Genomic DNA, 14831 nt, shown 5'->3' with positions numbered 1-14831 from the left:
CTACTCTCTTGAAAAAGCCCTTGGTGATCACAATGGGGAGGCACTGAAACACGAACAAAATCCTCGGAAGGACCACCATTTTGACCGACTGCACCCTACCCGCCAGCGAGAGCGGGAGCATGTCCCATCTTTTAAAATCCTCCTCCATTTGCTCCACCACCCTCGTCAAATTCAGTTTATGTAGGGCCCCCCAACTTCTGGCTATCTGGATCCCCAGATACCGAAAGCTCCTCTCCGCCCTCCTCAGCGGTAGGTCCCCTATCCCTCTTTCTTGGTCCCCTGCCTGTAATACAAAAAGTTCACTCTTCTCTACATTAAGCTTGTAGCCCGATAACTCTCCAAACTCCTTCAGAGTCTGCATGACCTCCACCATCCCCTCCATTGGGTCCGCCACGTATAGCAGCAGGTCATCCGCATATAGCGATACCCGATGCTCCTCTCCCCCGAGGACTATCTTCCTCCATTTCTTAGACTCCCGAAGTGATATGGCCAAGGGTTCGATCGCCAATGCAAACAACAGGGGGGACAGGGGGCACCCCTGCCTCGTCCCTCGGTACAGCCGAAAGTACTCCGACCTCCGCCGGTTCGTCACTACACTCGCCACCGGGGCGCTGTAAAGGAGCTTAACCCATCTAATAAACCCTCCCCCGAACCCAAACCTGCGCAATACCTCCCAGAGGTACTCCCACTCTATTCGGTCAAAGGCTTTTTCCGCGTCCATAGCTGCCACTATCTCCGCCTCTCCCTCCTCCGATGTCATCATTATCACGTTTAAGAGCCGCCACAACTGTGGCTTTATTGCAGTCAGATGCGTGGCCTCCTGCTGCAGCTGACAAAATGGCAGCTGAATGGAGGACACGCATATTTATACCCCTCCTACTGGGCGGAGCCAGCCAGCAGGGGCTACCGGCGAGCCTGTAGTACAGTTCCTACCTTACATCCCCTAATACAGGTGCACAGTGGTTCACCACAGTCAGCGGACGTCAGGTGCTTATTAAATGTGTTTATGGTGCCCCCGGTAAGACAGGAGGTAAATAAAGCCACAGTTGTGGCGGCTCTTAAACGTGACAATGATGACATCGGAGGACGGAGCGGTGGAGATAGTGGCAGCTATGGACGCGGAAAAAGCCTTTGACCGAGTAGAGTGGGAGTACCTCTGGGAGGTATTGCGCAGGTTTGGGTTCGGGGGAGGGTTTATTAGATGGGTTAAGCTCCTTTACAGCGGTTGCTATGGATGCGGAGAAAGCCTTTGATCGGGTAGAATGGGAACGTTTGTGGGAAGTCCAGGGACGGTTCAGGTTTTGGCAGGGGATGGTGGATTAGGTCCAGTTGCGAGATAGGGTGCCGGTAGCAAGTGTAAGGATGAGTCGGGTGAGCTCGGGGTATTTTGGATTACATCGTGGGACAAGGCAGGGATGCCCACACTCCGCGTTGCTTTTTGCCCTGGCGATAGAGCCACTGGCAATCGCGCTGAGAGCATCATGCAATTGCAAAGGGATAGTGAGGGGCGAGGGGGGGGGCAGCATGGAGCATAGAGTTTCATTATATGCGGACGGTTTGCTGCTTTACATTTCGGATCCGTTGGGTGGCATTAGGGGGATTATGAATATCTTGGAGGAGTTCGGCTAGTTTTCCGGTTATAAATTAAACATGGGGAAGACTAAGATTTGCCTGATTCAAGCAAGGGGACAGGAGGGGAGGCTGGGCAGAGATTGGGCTACCATTTCAAAGGGTGGGTTGAAAGTGCTTTCTCCCGCCCACCACTAGACACAAAGTTAGCGTGCAGCCAACCTGCCTCGCATATTGAACTGTGGGTGGGCAGACTTCTGCCCATCACGGAGTAGAAAGCCCACCCTGGGAACTGCTTGCCAATTGGATAGTGGGGGAGGGTGTGGGAAGTTCCATCAGTCCCGGCAGTGCCAACAGCACATTAGTGGCCATTGCCGGCACTGCAAACAGAACAACGCAGCAGCCCATGGATTCCGGAGCCAGGTAAGTCTGGGGTTTTGGGCAGGGAGGGTTTGGGCAGTTTATGCAGGGGGTGGGGTCGATGTGTTTAATGGAGTTGGCGGGTCGGAAGACGGCAAGGGATACTATTTTAGGGGAGCTTCTCCCTGGTCCGCAAAGGAACCCCCAGAAAATAGTAACCCCCTTCCTTCCTGCCCTTTGAGATTTTTTGTTTGAAAAAGCAGCATGCCTATACCCGCCCAACTCCACACGTTTTATGGCATTTGCAGCTTATTTTCAGGGTCAACTGGCTTGTCCACAAGCCCAATTGACCACTGATTATTTATTTGAATATGGCAGGCGAGCTGCCAATTTCAGTATCTGCCCACCCCCACAATTATAGGGTTGAGGTCGGAGGTGGGTGGGAGGTGGTGGGATGGCTATTTTATATGCCCCTCCCACCCCTCCATCCCCCTGAAAACAGGCCCAGCAGGGCCATGTAAAATGTAGCCTAAGATTATGCAGAATACAACACACCATGACAATCCTGAATTTTGGAAGGATTGGACTGCACATTGTCACCAACCTGTCCATGGATCAGCAATGCTGCTATTGAATTTGAACTGACTGCTCATTGGTAGTTCTTATGGAGATATAGGTCATATAATACCTCTGTGTGGTTTTGAATGCCACGAACATAAGCCAAGGTGCCAGTAGGCGCCATTGACTCCCACAAGCCAGCCTTTTAAAGCCTGGGAACTTAAAAAAAGGTGGGCTGCCAGACTGCTGTAAAATTTAACATTACATAGAGAAATGATTGATGCATTGTCCCCATTTTTAGATATAATATAGGTGTGCGAATCTGGCACTGGGATGGACTGCGTCCAATCTGTACAGTCATTGGGCCCATGACTAAGTTTGTGGGGTCCATTTTGTTTAGGTGCCATGGGCAACCATCTAAAACAGACACTAGGCTCCTTGAATACGTTAAATCGGGATCAATTGCGATTGAGCAGGCTTTGGGCCTGCTTTGCTGGAGGTTCTTTCGCAGGCGGCAAACTGCAATGAAGATTTTTTTGGGGGAACAAGATCTTTCTGCAGAGTCAAATGTGCTTTTCCCAATTTCACAGTCCTGGAAAGCCCCCCTACCCGGAACTTATCGGAGAACTTCTGCCTGCAAGACAGATAGCTTGAAATTGATCTTTCTTGTAGGTAAAGTTGCCTGCATTGGCACAACTGGCACCAACAGGTCACCTTGGATGACCATGTCGTTGAGCTCGAGAAGCAATTCCTGGCAACATTTGGGCCTCTTAGCTTGAACACATGCTGTCTTCACAAGTGTGCGTAAGAAAACAAGCCAGCCATAAATCTGCCCTCAAGTGTGCAATCTAGAAATCTCGAAGTGACTTGCATAATGAAGTCAAAGTGGTCACACTTCATGTTAATGTATCAAATACCATTTCATATGATGTGTGATGAACAGTGTGCATGTACCACCTACTGAACTTTGAGCATTCCTGCCACTATGATGATCCTAAGGGCTCGTCTACTGTTTTTCTGGGTTCCTTAAGAACTTTTACTTACTGATGTTGGGTGATTTCTACAAATAGATGGTAGCATTTTCCCGATAATTTCAAGTAATCACAAAGGCAGAATGCAGAGGGGCAATTAGGGATGGAGAGAAAATCATCAAGTGCTGTTATTAGTACACATTCCTCCTTACCTGATCATCTTACTATATTTTCCTTTGCAAAAAAAGTTGAAGAAAAGTTTCCCCTCGCCTTCTCTATAAATGAGTAATTCTTAGGACAAGTGTATGTATACAAGTGTAGGATTTCTTATCTCCCACGTTATAGTTGAACATTTGATATCAAAAAATCTCAATTTTACATTCCTAAACCAAAATCAGTTCTCAGACCAGGATAATCCAGTGTATTGTAAACAAACGCCAAAATCAAAGCCATGGCAGAAATAATTTTCACCCATGTTAGCAAGAAACTCTTTGTGGTTCCTTTGAAAATTGACTACAGTATCAATGAACAGGATTTAATGCAGCCTGTCATGGCAGGAAAACAAGGCAGCCAGGCCCACATAATCACGAGAGAGGCCCCGCATTAATCTTCCGGTGATGGGTAACCTCCCATGAGTAAGTTGGAGAGCAGAAAGAGCTTACATAGTATTCCCAGCCAGTCAGGTGGCGAAAGGGATACCACGGTATTCATGGCCGATGCCAGCGGATGCCAATTAGGCTCATCAATGAGCTGCTGGTTTAGCACAGTGGGCTAAACAGCTGGCTTGTAATGCAGAACAAGACCAGCAGCACGGGTTAAATTCCCGTACCAGCCTCCCCGAACAGGCGTCGGAATGTGACGACCAGGGGTTTTTCACAGTAACTTCATTGAAGTCTACTTGTGACAATAAGCAATTATCATTATTATTATTATTAATTGATTCCTATTATGCATCAGCCCATCACAATTTATCGCTTTCCTGTGGCTTGGAAAGCCCAACAAACCCTGTCAATGGCCGCCCGGGGTTGGGGGGGGGGGGCTTTGGGGTTCCCTCACTAACAGGCGCGCGATGCAAATTGATCGTCACAGGTTGGAGCAGAGGGTTTTCACCGCATATCACCCCACTGTCTTTGCCACCGACACCGTTGCCATGCCTTCTCTCCCAACCTCCCCATCCTGCCTTCACTCAAACATTGATCCCAGGCCACTGGTGGGTGCATTGCTAGCAGCCTGTCACTTCTCCCTCTTGTAATATGAAAAACTGGCAGCTTTGTCACTGGCCCCACAGAATCCTGGTGCGGGTGGATGAGTACAGGAGGTTTGGTGGAAACCATGCTTTATACCATAGCAGCTAACTATTTCTCTCTGTTGCAAAACCCAAACCTACCTGGTTGGAGAGCACAAAGGTCAGGAACTTCAACTCCCGACAGGCCTTGGAGCATTTGAGCTTGCACAGACTGAGACTGGGCTGCACGTGCACAGATCAGCATTTTTACGTTTTGTTTTGGCCCAGTGCACTTGTGCAGAAGAATGGCACAAAATAGTCCACAGTAGGTGACCAGGAGAGATGTACCATCGCAGGCAGGTTTCCCAAGCAGGGGACAGGGAGAGGTCTTTAATAGCAGAGAGGGAACAGGCGAGGTCCCAAAATGGAAGTCTCAGGTAGGGACAGAAACCGGTCATAGTTAAGGAAAAAACGGGGGGAGCAGAGAAAAAGGCTCCAAATCGGAAAACAGTCGAGGAGAGTAGGGATTCAGTAGACTCAAGGATGGTGACTCCGTGCTGCAGGCCGTTCAGGTGAAGTTATCCCTTTGGAGCAGTTGTGTTCTGCTTGGTAAAGCTGAAGAGCTGAAGTTGCTTGTGAGTTGGCATTTGATACTCAGGAATCCAGGAGAATGGACTCTCAGGAGACAAGATTGAGGTAACTCCAAGGCATGAGCTTTGAAGGTGAAGACTAGAATCCCTCGTGAGAGAAACAGTTTCAGTGAGATTGGCTGATTCACCGTGTTACTGATATCTTGGTGGGTTGTTGAGAAATCCATGCCTTGGTCGCATCTGCCATTTATTGTGCAGAGTGGTATGTTTGACCACAGTAGGCTTGTTAATTTACATGTACCTCACTTACCATGAATGTTAGAGTATAAGGTAGATATTGTAAATTGTTTTATCTTCCTTTATCTTGTATAGTAAAGTTTATTTTTGTTCAAACGTTGAAGAATCTTGTGGCTATCTTCATTAAGCAAGTGACTTAATCGCAAACTTTGTCTACTATATACAAAATGTTATTGGCCCCTAACAGGGTCTAACCAAAGACCTATGAGATCTGTTCACTCTCCTCATTAGTGGAATCACCTCACAGCAAAACAAGTTTGTACAACATAGCCATTTTCAAAACAGTATAAATCTATGTCAATTGCAGACTTGACTTGATTCCCCAAGGACAGGCAGCGGTGTACATCACTGTCAAAAGATATCGATGTGAAATGCCAAGCTGACTGTGCAGGTAGCGACCTGCTGGCATTACCTGCCTCCAAGGAATCAACATAAATCAACTCAGCTTCACTCAAAGGGAAACTATGCAAATGAATTTCAAAGAGTCAAACCAAGAATAGGCAAGAACTAACCTGATCCTGATATACTGCGCCACCGAAGGCCCAGATGCAGGCAAAGACAAAATAAAGTTCATAAAGTTCTCGTGGAGAGTCAGGAGGCACATTCTTTGGAGTAAGTAGGCAGTCCAAAAGGGAACAGAGTGTCTAAATGGTATTAACATGTTTAGATTAGCACAAAAATTGATAAAAACATGGAATTAAAAGTTACAGCTTCATTCCCACAAGAGCCCACCAGATTTGTTTATTTTTTTTTTCAGTGTAGGACACTTTACAGACTGGAGTAATCACTGCTCTGTATTGTGTTAGCCAAAGTAGCAGTAGATTTGGTGCACAGATCTGTTTCCAACACAATCCCATCTGCCAGGGTAGCTTTTATTTTTGAGGGATTGTGTAAAATGGACACTGGGAAATTGACAGCCATGTGACATTTCTTTCAATTTTAATTTCCATTAAAATTGGGTGTGATCTAAAAGATGCCACTGATTTGCTATTGCACAAGGTCAAAATCTACTCTCTTGACTCAATTGCCAGAAGCACATGTGAGCGCCGAGTGAAGACAGATAGATACTTGGCAGAAATTTATCGCATCGTTGACAATACAACATACTGTGATGGATGTAGAATTTAGATATATTCAGTGGGATTCTCAGATCCGGCAGCTGTGTATTTCTTGGCAGCACATCCTCACCGTTCGCAGGGTTCTCCATCCGGCCACCTGATAAAGGGACTTCCCATTGTGGCCTCCTCACATCGCTGGGAAACCCACGGGTGTGGGTGCACTACCGGCAGAACGGGGAATCCCACCAATGGAGAATCCCGCCAATTGTATTTCATATTTGTGGCAGTAATGTTATTAAGAACCGTTTAAAGTACATACAGGCCGTGTGTCTACTAAAGCTATAATTAAGGAGTCGGAAATGGTGCCATAATGATTGATTTCAACCATTTACTTGTTTACAGAGAATTGGCTCATGGAATAATGTTGTGATTGCAGGTGACTCCATGGGATGTAAATAATCTATGAGGGAATGGTGTTTAGTCCTAGGTAAGCAGGTCATGAGGCAACTTAGTTGGATACAAATTATGTCATTAATAGATGGAGCCAGGTCTGTCTATGGCTTTGCAGTCTGCTAGAAATTTGCTATAGGATTTTAGTCTGACAAGCCAGAAGGATTTTCAGGCTATTCCTGAAAGGGTCTCCCTCTCGAACTCTCCAACGTCTGCACAGAAAAACAAGTAATCCTGATTGTTAACTTGATGTATGAGTGGATTCTGAGCTGTATTAGGTTGGTTTGTTGAATATATATAGTGGCAAGTGCAGATAGTAAATTAAAGTTTTTCCTTTTATTTAAGAACTGTTTAACCGTTAATTGTAAAACTATTTCTTTAATGTTAATGTGGTTAATTCTGTGTTTATATTAAAGTTTGTGTTAACATTAAAGATACCCGGGTGGCACGGTAGCCCTGTGATTAATACTGTTGCTTCACAGCGCCATGGTTCCAGGTTCGATTCCCGGCTTGGGTCACTGTCTGTATGGAGTCTGCATGTTCTCCCCGTGTCTGCGTGGGTTTCCTCCGGGTTCTCCGGTTTCCTCCCACAAGTCCCAAAAGACATGCTGTTAGATGAATTGGACTTTCTGAATTCTCCCTCTGTGTACCCGAATAGGCGTTGGGATGTGGCGACTAGGGGCTTTTCGCAGTAACTTCATTGCAGTGTTAATATAAGCCTATTTGTGACAATAAAGATTGTCAGACAAATAGACAGAAGAGGAGTTTGAGTTGCCGGGGGGGAATGTGTTCCGGTACTTGCAAGTGCGGGATTTTGTTCGGAGGCAGATCCCGGGCTTCCCTCACCTCCCACTAAGGGGGCTACAGGATAAGGTGGTGTCAAAACAGGGGTTGGGGGGGTCTCAGAAGCATATAAGGAACTGATGGAGTGGGAAGGGGTTCCAATTGGGGAGGTGAAGAGGAAGTGGGAGGAAGAGCTGGGAGAGGAGTTGGAAGTCGGGGTATGGGAGAAGGCATCCTCGTCGTGTGCCAGGCTTAGCCTGATCCAATTCAAGGTGGTCCACAGGGCTCGTATGACTGTGGCCCGGATGAGCAGGTTTTTTGAGGAGGTGGAGGACAGGTGTGGGGGAGGTCCTACGAATCATGTGCACATGTTCTGGGAGGCCGACATTTTGGCCTTTGCCTGCCTGGTGGCCCAGAGACGGATTTTGCTGGGATGGAGGGACTCAGAGTCTCCAAAGTCGAGGGTTTGGGTCAGTGACATGGCAGAGTTTCTTCGGTTCTGGAAAATTAAGTTCGCCTTAAGGGGTTCATTACAGGGGTTTGCTTGGAGATGGCAGCCATTCATCAACTTCTTCAAGGAGAATTGACCATCAGCAGGAGGGGGGGGGGGGGGGGGGGGGGGGGGGGGAGACATGGAAGTGACAAATAAGGCGGGGAATCTAATGGATGGGTAATTAGGGTCTACTGCTGGGGGGAGTTGGGTGTGTTATTATGGGGTTTTTGTGTGTGTTGGATTTCTTAGTTGTTTAAAATTATAAATGCCTCAATAAAAATATTGTCTAAAACAGAACCATAAACTGCAAACCATAATCTTGGCATCCCTGCAGTCCCTACTAATGCTCTACCATTTCTTCCTCAAAGCCAAGGAACAGGGGGTTTTCCAAGATTTCTGAGACCTCAGACAAAAATCCATGTGCAGTACATGCATTAGACTGGTGGATGGTTACTGGCAACCTCGTAAGTGAACCACCTGGAATTTCATCACATGACCATTGTAACTTTCTGACTGCATGTTGACCCTGGGAAACCTCACCTGCTGGTGTCCAAAATGAAGTTTGAGCACATGCTACACAAAATGTTTTGGCTGTTATTTTAAATGGTGAGAAAATCGTGCAGTTGCAACTAAATTTCTACCATGCACACCCAGCAGCTGAGATTCCATACACATGCTCCCTGTTTTTTCACAGTAACTTCATACTTGTGACAATAAAAGATTACTATTATTATTATATTTATTGATTCCTGTTCCTCAGTAAAAAATATTGAAAGTCTTAACAATTACTGCAGTGACATGATTTAAATAATTTAAAGTTATCACTAGCAGCAGTAGTTTTCTCGTATTTAGGTGACTTATGAAAAGCAGCAATCGCTATAAATAAGACAATGGGAGAGAGTAGATGTGACAGTACCTGTACCATGCTGTTTTCAGGAATGGGGGTGATGGTCTTAATGGAAGATCGTAGCAGTTCCAGACATGAAGGAACATATTTATCAAAGAGAATGGTCAGGTTGGTTTTTTCTGACTGATAAATCCTTGTGTCAATCCAGCTGGTTACATATCTGTGCATTAAGAATCATAACGTTATGCTACATGCAATGTTCTTTCAGAAAATGCAAATAAAAGGTCTTGGGATTGTACAGAGACCTGCTATAATGGCTGGAGATTTGACTGTGATCTGGGCATATGTCAGGTTCTTGCCTTAAGTGAAGGTTTTCTTTATTGGGCTGTGAGGGTGGAGCTGCTCTCGCACCAACAAGGTAATCGATTAAAGGGGGATAGAGCCAACTCGAGTCCTGGCTGAGAATGGTGGAATGACATCCAGCAGTGTTGAGGCTTGGTGTGTAGAGGTGAGGTTTTCTTTTACATTTTAAAGCTGCTTCTTGGCTTAGGATGAGGGAGCAGCCATATTTCTGTACTGCGGGGTGGGGGAACCTTCCCAGAATATCTCGACAATAGGTCACATTTGGAACGTTGCAAAGGAAAGGGTTGGAGGAGACAAGACAGGAATTTTCAAAGACAGCGGAGTCGGGAATCGTTTTCGGAGGTATAGGTGTGGGGGTGAGTGGGGGTTAAAATCGTCCTGAACAAAACCACTAAAGACATCCTTTGTGACTGTAACCAAAGTAAATTTTCTTTCTGTTGTGTTGGGTGCTCTGGATCCGTGGAACACATACAGGCCACCAACACTTAAAATAGTACAACACTATATCAAAGTCAGGGGGAGGCAGAGTGACAGGGAGCTCTGCATAGTCCGTGGCAGGGTCAGCAGGAGGGCGAGGCGACACTGGAGGATCACGTGGCGAGCGTGGAACGAGACGAAGGGCTCGTCGATTGCAGCGCAGAATAGAGCCATCCGGTAGATGAACCAGGAACGAGCGGGGGGCCACCTGCTGAAGGACAACAGCGGTTGCAGACCAGCCACCATCCGGAAGATGGTCGCAGACGTTGTCCTCTGGAGCCAGAGCAGGGAGGTCAGCTGCACGGGAGTCATGAGCCGCCTTGTGCTGTGCACGAGACAGCTGCATCCGGCGAAGGACCGGAACGTGGTCGCGGCCTGGGACATGGATGGACGGCACCGTCGTACTCAGGGTGCGACCCATGAGCAGCTGGGCTGGCGACAGGCCAGTGGACAGTGGGACGGAGCGATAGGCCAGCAAGGCAAGGTAGAAATCGGACCCAGCATCGGCAGCCTTGCATAGGAGCCGTTTGACGATATGTACTCCCTTCTCTGCTTTGCCGTTGGATTGGGGGTACAGGGGACTGGACGTCACATGGGCAAAATTGTACCGCCTGGCAAAGTTGGACCATTCTTGGCTGGCGAAGCAGGGGCCTTTGTCCGACATAACCGTGAGTGGGATGCCGTGTTGAGCAAAGGTTTCTTTACATGCACAAATGACTGCAGACGAGGTGAGGTCGTGCAACCGTATCATCTCCGGGTAATTCGAAAAGTAATCCACGATCAGGACATAGTCTCTACCCAGCGCGTGGAACAGGTCGATGCCCACCTTGGTCCATGCTGACGTGACCAACTCATGGAGCTGCAGGGATTCACGTGGTTGGGCCGGCTCGAAGCACTGACAAGTGGGGCAGTTGAGCACTGTGCTGGCTATGTCCTCATTAATGCCGGGCCAGTACACTGCCTCTCAGGCCCGTCGGCGGCACCTTTCCACGCCAAGGTGGCCCTTGTGTAGTTGTTCCAGGACAAGCTGGCGCATGCTATGCGGGATGACAATGCGGTCCAGTTTTAGACGAACCCCGTCTACTACCGCCACATCATCTCTGACATTATAGAATTGAGGGCATTGGCCCTTGAGCCACCCGTCCGTTAGGTGGCGCATGACACGCTGTAGCAAGGGGTCAGCCGCCATCTCGCGGCGAATTTGGACGAGGCTTTCATCAAAGGCAGGTAGATTGGAGGCTGCGAATGCCACATGGGCGTCAACCTGGCAGACAAATCCCGTTGGGTCACATGGAGTGCTGCCTGCCCTGGAGAGAACGTCAGCAATGATGAGGTCTTTGCCTGGGGTGTATACCAGCTGGAAGTCATATCGCCGGAGCTTGAGAAGAATACGCTGGAGGCGAGGCGTCATATCGTTCAAGTCTTTCTGTATTATATTGACCAGCGGGCGATGGTCGGTCTCAACGGAGAATTGAGGAAGTCCGTAGACATAATCGTGAAACTTAACCTCACCGGTCAGAAGGCCCAGGCACTCCTTTTCTATCTGCACGTAGCGCTACTCTGTGGGGGTCATCGCAAGTGATGCATATGCAACGGGGGCCCATGATGAGGCCTCATCATGTTGAAGGAGCACTGCCCCAATGCCGCATTGACTGGCATCGGTCGAAATTTTGGTCTCCTTTGCTGGATCAAAGAAAGCTAAGACCGGGGCCGTGGTCAGTTTTGTCTTGAGTTCTCTCCATTCGCGCTCGCGGGCAGGGAGCCATTGGAAGTCTGTCGTCTTCCTGACCAGGTTCCTGAGAGCCATGGTATGAGAGGCGAGTTTCGGGATGAATTTCCCTAAAAAATTGACCACGCCCAGAAATCGGAGAACTGCCTTCTTGTCCTCTGGTGTTTTCATAGCTGTAGTGGCAGCTATCTTGTCCGCATCCGGCTGCACCCCCAATTGGGAGATGTGGTCCCCGAGGAACCTGAGTTCCGTCCGACCAAAAGAGCATTTGGCCCTGTTAAGGTGGAGGCCATGCTCATGTATACGTCTGAATACACGCTGGAGGCGACTAACATGCTCCTGCGGGGTGGTGGACCAAATGATTATGTCATCGACATAGACGCGAACACCTTCAATACCTTCCATCATTTGTTACATAATCCTATGGAATACTTCTGATGCAGAGATGATCCCAAACGGCATCCTGTTGTAACAATATCTGCCAAAGGGGGTGTTAAATGTGCAGAGTTACCTGCTGGATTTATCGAGCTGGATTTGGCAGAATCCTTTTGAGGCGTCGAGTTTGGTAAGGAGCTTGTTGCGAGCCATCTCACATGTGAGCTCTTCGCGCTTGGGAATTGGATAGTGCTTTCTCATAATATTGCGATTTACATCCTTGGGATCAATGCAAATTCTCAATTCGCCGGAAGGCTTTTTTTACACATACCATGGAACTGACCCAGTCGGCCGGTTCCGTGACTTTGGAAATCACTCCTTGGTTCTGGAGGTCCTGTAGCTGCTGCTTGAGGCGGTCCTTAAGGGGTGCTGGGACCCTGCGCGGTGCGTGCATCACAGGCGTGGCATTCGGTTTTAATAAAATCTTGTAGGTGTACGGGAGCGTGCCCATGCCCTCGAAGACATCGTGGTACTGGTTGATAATGGCGTCGAGCTGCGCCCTGAAGTCGGTGTCCTGAAATGCAGACGCGTCAGCAGGAGAGAGAGAGTGAACTCTCTGAACTAGGTTCAACAGCTTGCATGCCTGCGCGCCCAGCAGGGAGGCTTTCAAGGAGCCCACAATTTCAAAGGGAAGGATGGCTTTGCGTGACCTGTGCGTCACTTCAAGTTGGCATGAGCCGCTGGCAGCAATGGCATTGCCATTATAATCTAATAGCTGGCAGGCTGATGGAAGGATGGCTGATTTAACACAAAGGCTTTGGAGGTCAGACCGCTCAATGAGATTGGCGGAGGCACCAGTGTCCAGGCGGAATCGTATATGGGACCGGTTGACCGTAAGGGTGGCACACCACTCATCATCTGGATCGATGCTGTTTCGGGTCCTCGGTGTCAATATCGGGTAGCAGGTCCGAATCGGACTCGGTGACTGTGGGTTGAATGGCCCGGACATTCCTGCAAGGCTGACTGGAGCGACAAGAGTTGGCAGGCTGAGCTGGTCTGCATAAAGCAGCATAGTGGCCAAGTTTGCCACATCTCAGGCAGCGTCGGGATTTGGCAGGGCATTGCCGCTTTAAGTGGGCAGAGCCACAGTTGCCGCACGTTGTAGCGTCAGTACATTCGCTGCGCCACCGTGCATGCGCGGTGCGGTCGGACGTGGTGCACGCCTGCGCAGTACGTTTGTCAACGTCACCGTCCCCTCGTTCGGTGCGCACAAGCGCGGGAGTCAGTGAAAAGCGCGCAAAATGGCCGCCCTCATCCAGGCTGAGGCGCTGGAGTTGCTCGATTGCTTGGACCCGTTCTGTCTCGTGGGGGCCTTGCCGCGCCGTTTCAGCCGCTTGGATGTGGGAATACCGACTAGCGGTGTGTTCGTGTAGCATGCAGGTCTCGATGGCAATCGCTAGGGTGAGCTGCTTTACCTTGAGGATCTGCTGGCGTAGGGGGTCTGACTGAACACCGTAAACGATCTGGTTGCATATCATGGAGTTGGAGGTGGGCCCGTAATTACAGGACTGCGCAAGGATGCGGAGGTGGGTGAGAAAGGACTGGAAAGGTTCATCCTTACCCTGCAAACGCTGTTGGAATACATAGTGCTCGAAACTTTCATTCAGCTCAATGTTGCAGTGAGTGTCAAACTTGAGGAGGACCATCTTGAATTTTGATTTATCTTCACCATCAGCAAAGGTGAGAGAATTGAAAATGTGGATGGCATGTTCCCCGGCCGTGGATAGAAAGAGAGCGATCTTCCTGGTGTCTGAGGCAGCTTCCCAGTTTGTGGCTTCAAGGTAGAGCTGAAAGCGTTGTTTGAATATCTTCCAGTTGGCCCCTAGGTTACCGGTGATGTGGAGCGGCGGCGGCGTGCAGACGCTGTCCATTTTGCAGGATGGCTGTATGCTGGTGGAAGGCAGATCACTTGCAGGTTCTAACATCCCTCAACTCCTGGTACCATGTTGTGTTGGGTGCTCTGGATCCGTGGAACACATACAGGCCACCAACACTTAAAATAGTACAACACTATTTTATTAAGTTAGAAACTGTTGAACATACTTTCACTGTGGGTTAACACGATGTTAGATTAAACTAAAGACCTATGCCTGTCCTAACCAGTCTATGCACTCAGCACATGGTGAAAATCTGTGCTGTAAGCTGTAAGCTCTGTCCTTCTGAGAAGCTGCAACCCGAATGAGCGGGAACTCTGATGCCCTCTGTCTATATAATGAGTGTGCTCTAACTGGTGATTGGCTGCGGTGTTGTGGGTGTTGATTGGTCTTGCTGTGTGTTCATCAGTGTGTGTGTCTGCACCATGATATACTGGTGTATATTATGACACTTTCCTCTTCCTCCTTGACCGCTTTGCAGCCTTTGACACAGTCAACCACATCAACCTCCTCAATGTTGTCATGCTCAGTCATTTATTTCCACTCTTGGTTATCCTTTCATTGTCAGAGAACCTCAAGCAACTGTTTTTCTTCCTATCCCCACACTGTTTCCTCAGAAGTATCTCATCTATGTACTGCCCCATAGCAACAACAAAGCACAACTCATGCACCATTATCCATGTAACACGTCAAAGGAGCATTCGTGAACAAAATTTGACAACAAGCCACATAATAAGATATTTGAATTGATG

General features: G+C 48.4%; 1 protein-coding gene across 1 annotated transcript in view; it reads right to left on the bottom strand.

Annotated features, from left to right (window-relative positions):
• LOC140425201 (dynein axonemal heavy chain 11-like) overlaps window positions 1-14831 on the bottom strand; it is a 755586-nt gene that overhangs the window by 335088 nt on the left and 405667 nt on the right. Inside the window, 2 exon segments of the mRNA XM_072509215.1 lie at window positions 6083-6214; window positions 9271-9421. Coding sequence (XP_072365316.1) covers window positions 6083-6214; window positions 9271-9421 — 283 coding nt within the window.

Source organism: Scyliorhinus torazame, chromosome 6 (assembly GCF_047496885.1).
Source record: "Scyliorhinus torazame isolate Kashiwa2021f chromosome 6, sScyTor2.1, whole genome shotgun sequence".
Lineage (NCBI taxonomy): Eukaryota > Metazoa > Chordata > Chondrichthyes > Carcharhiniformes > Scyliorhinidae > Scyliorhinus > Scyliorhinus torazame.
This window is presented reverse-complemented; position numbering and strand designations above follow the sequence as displayed.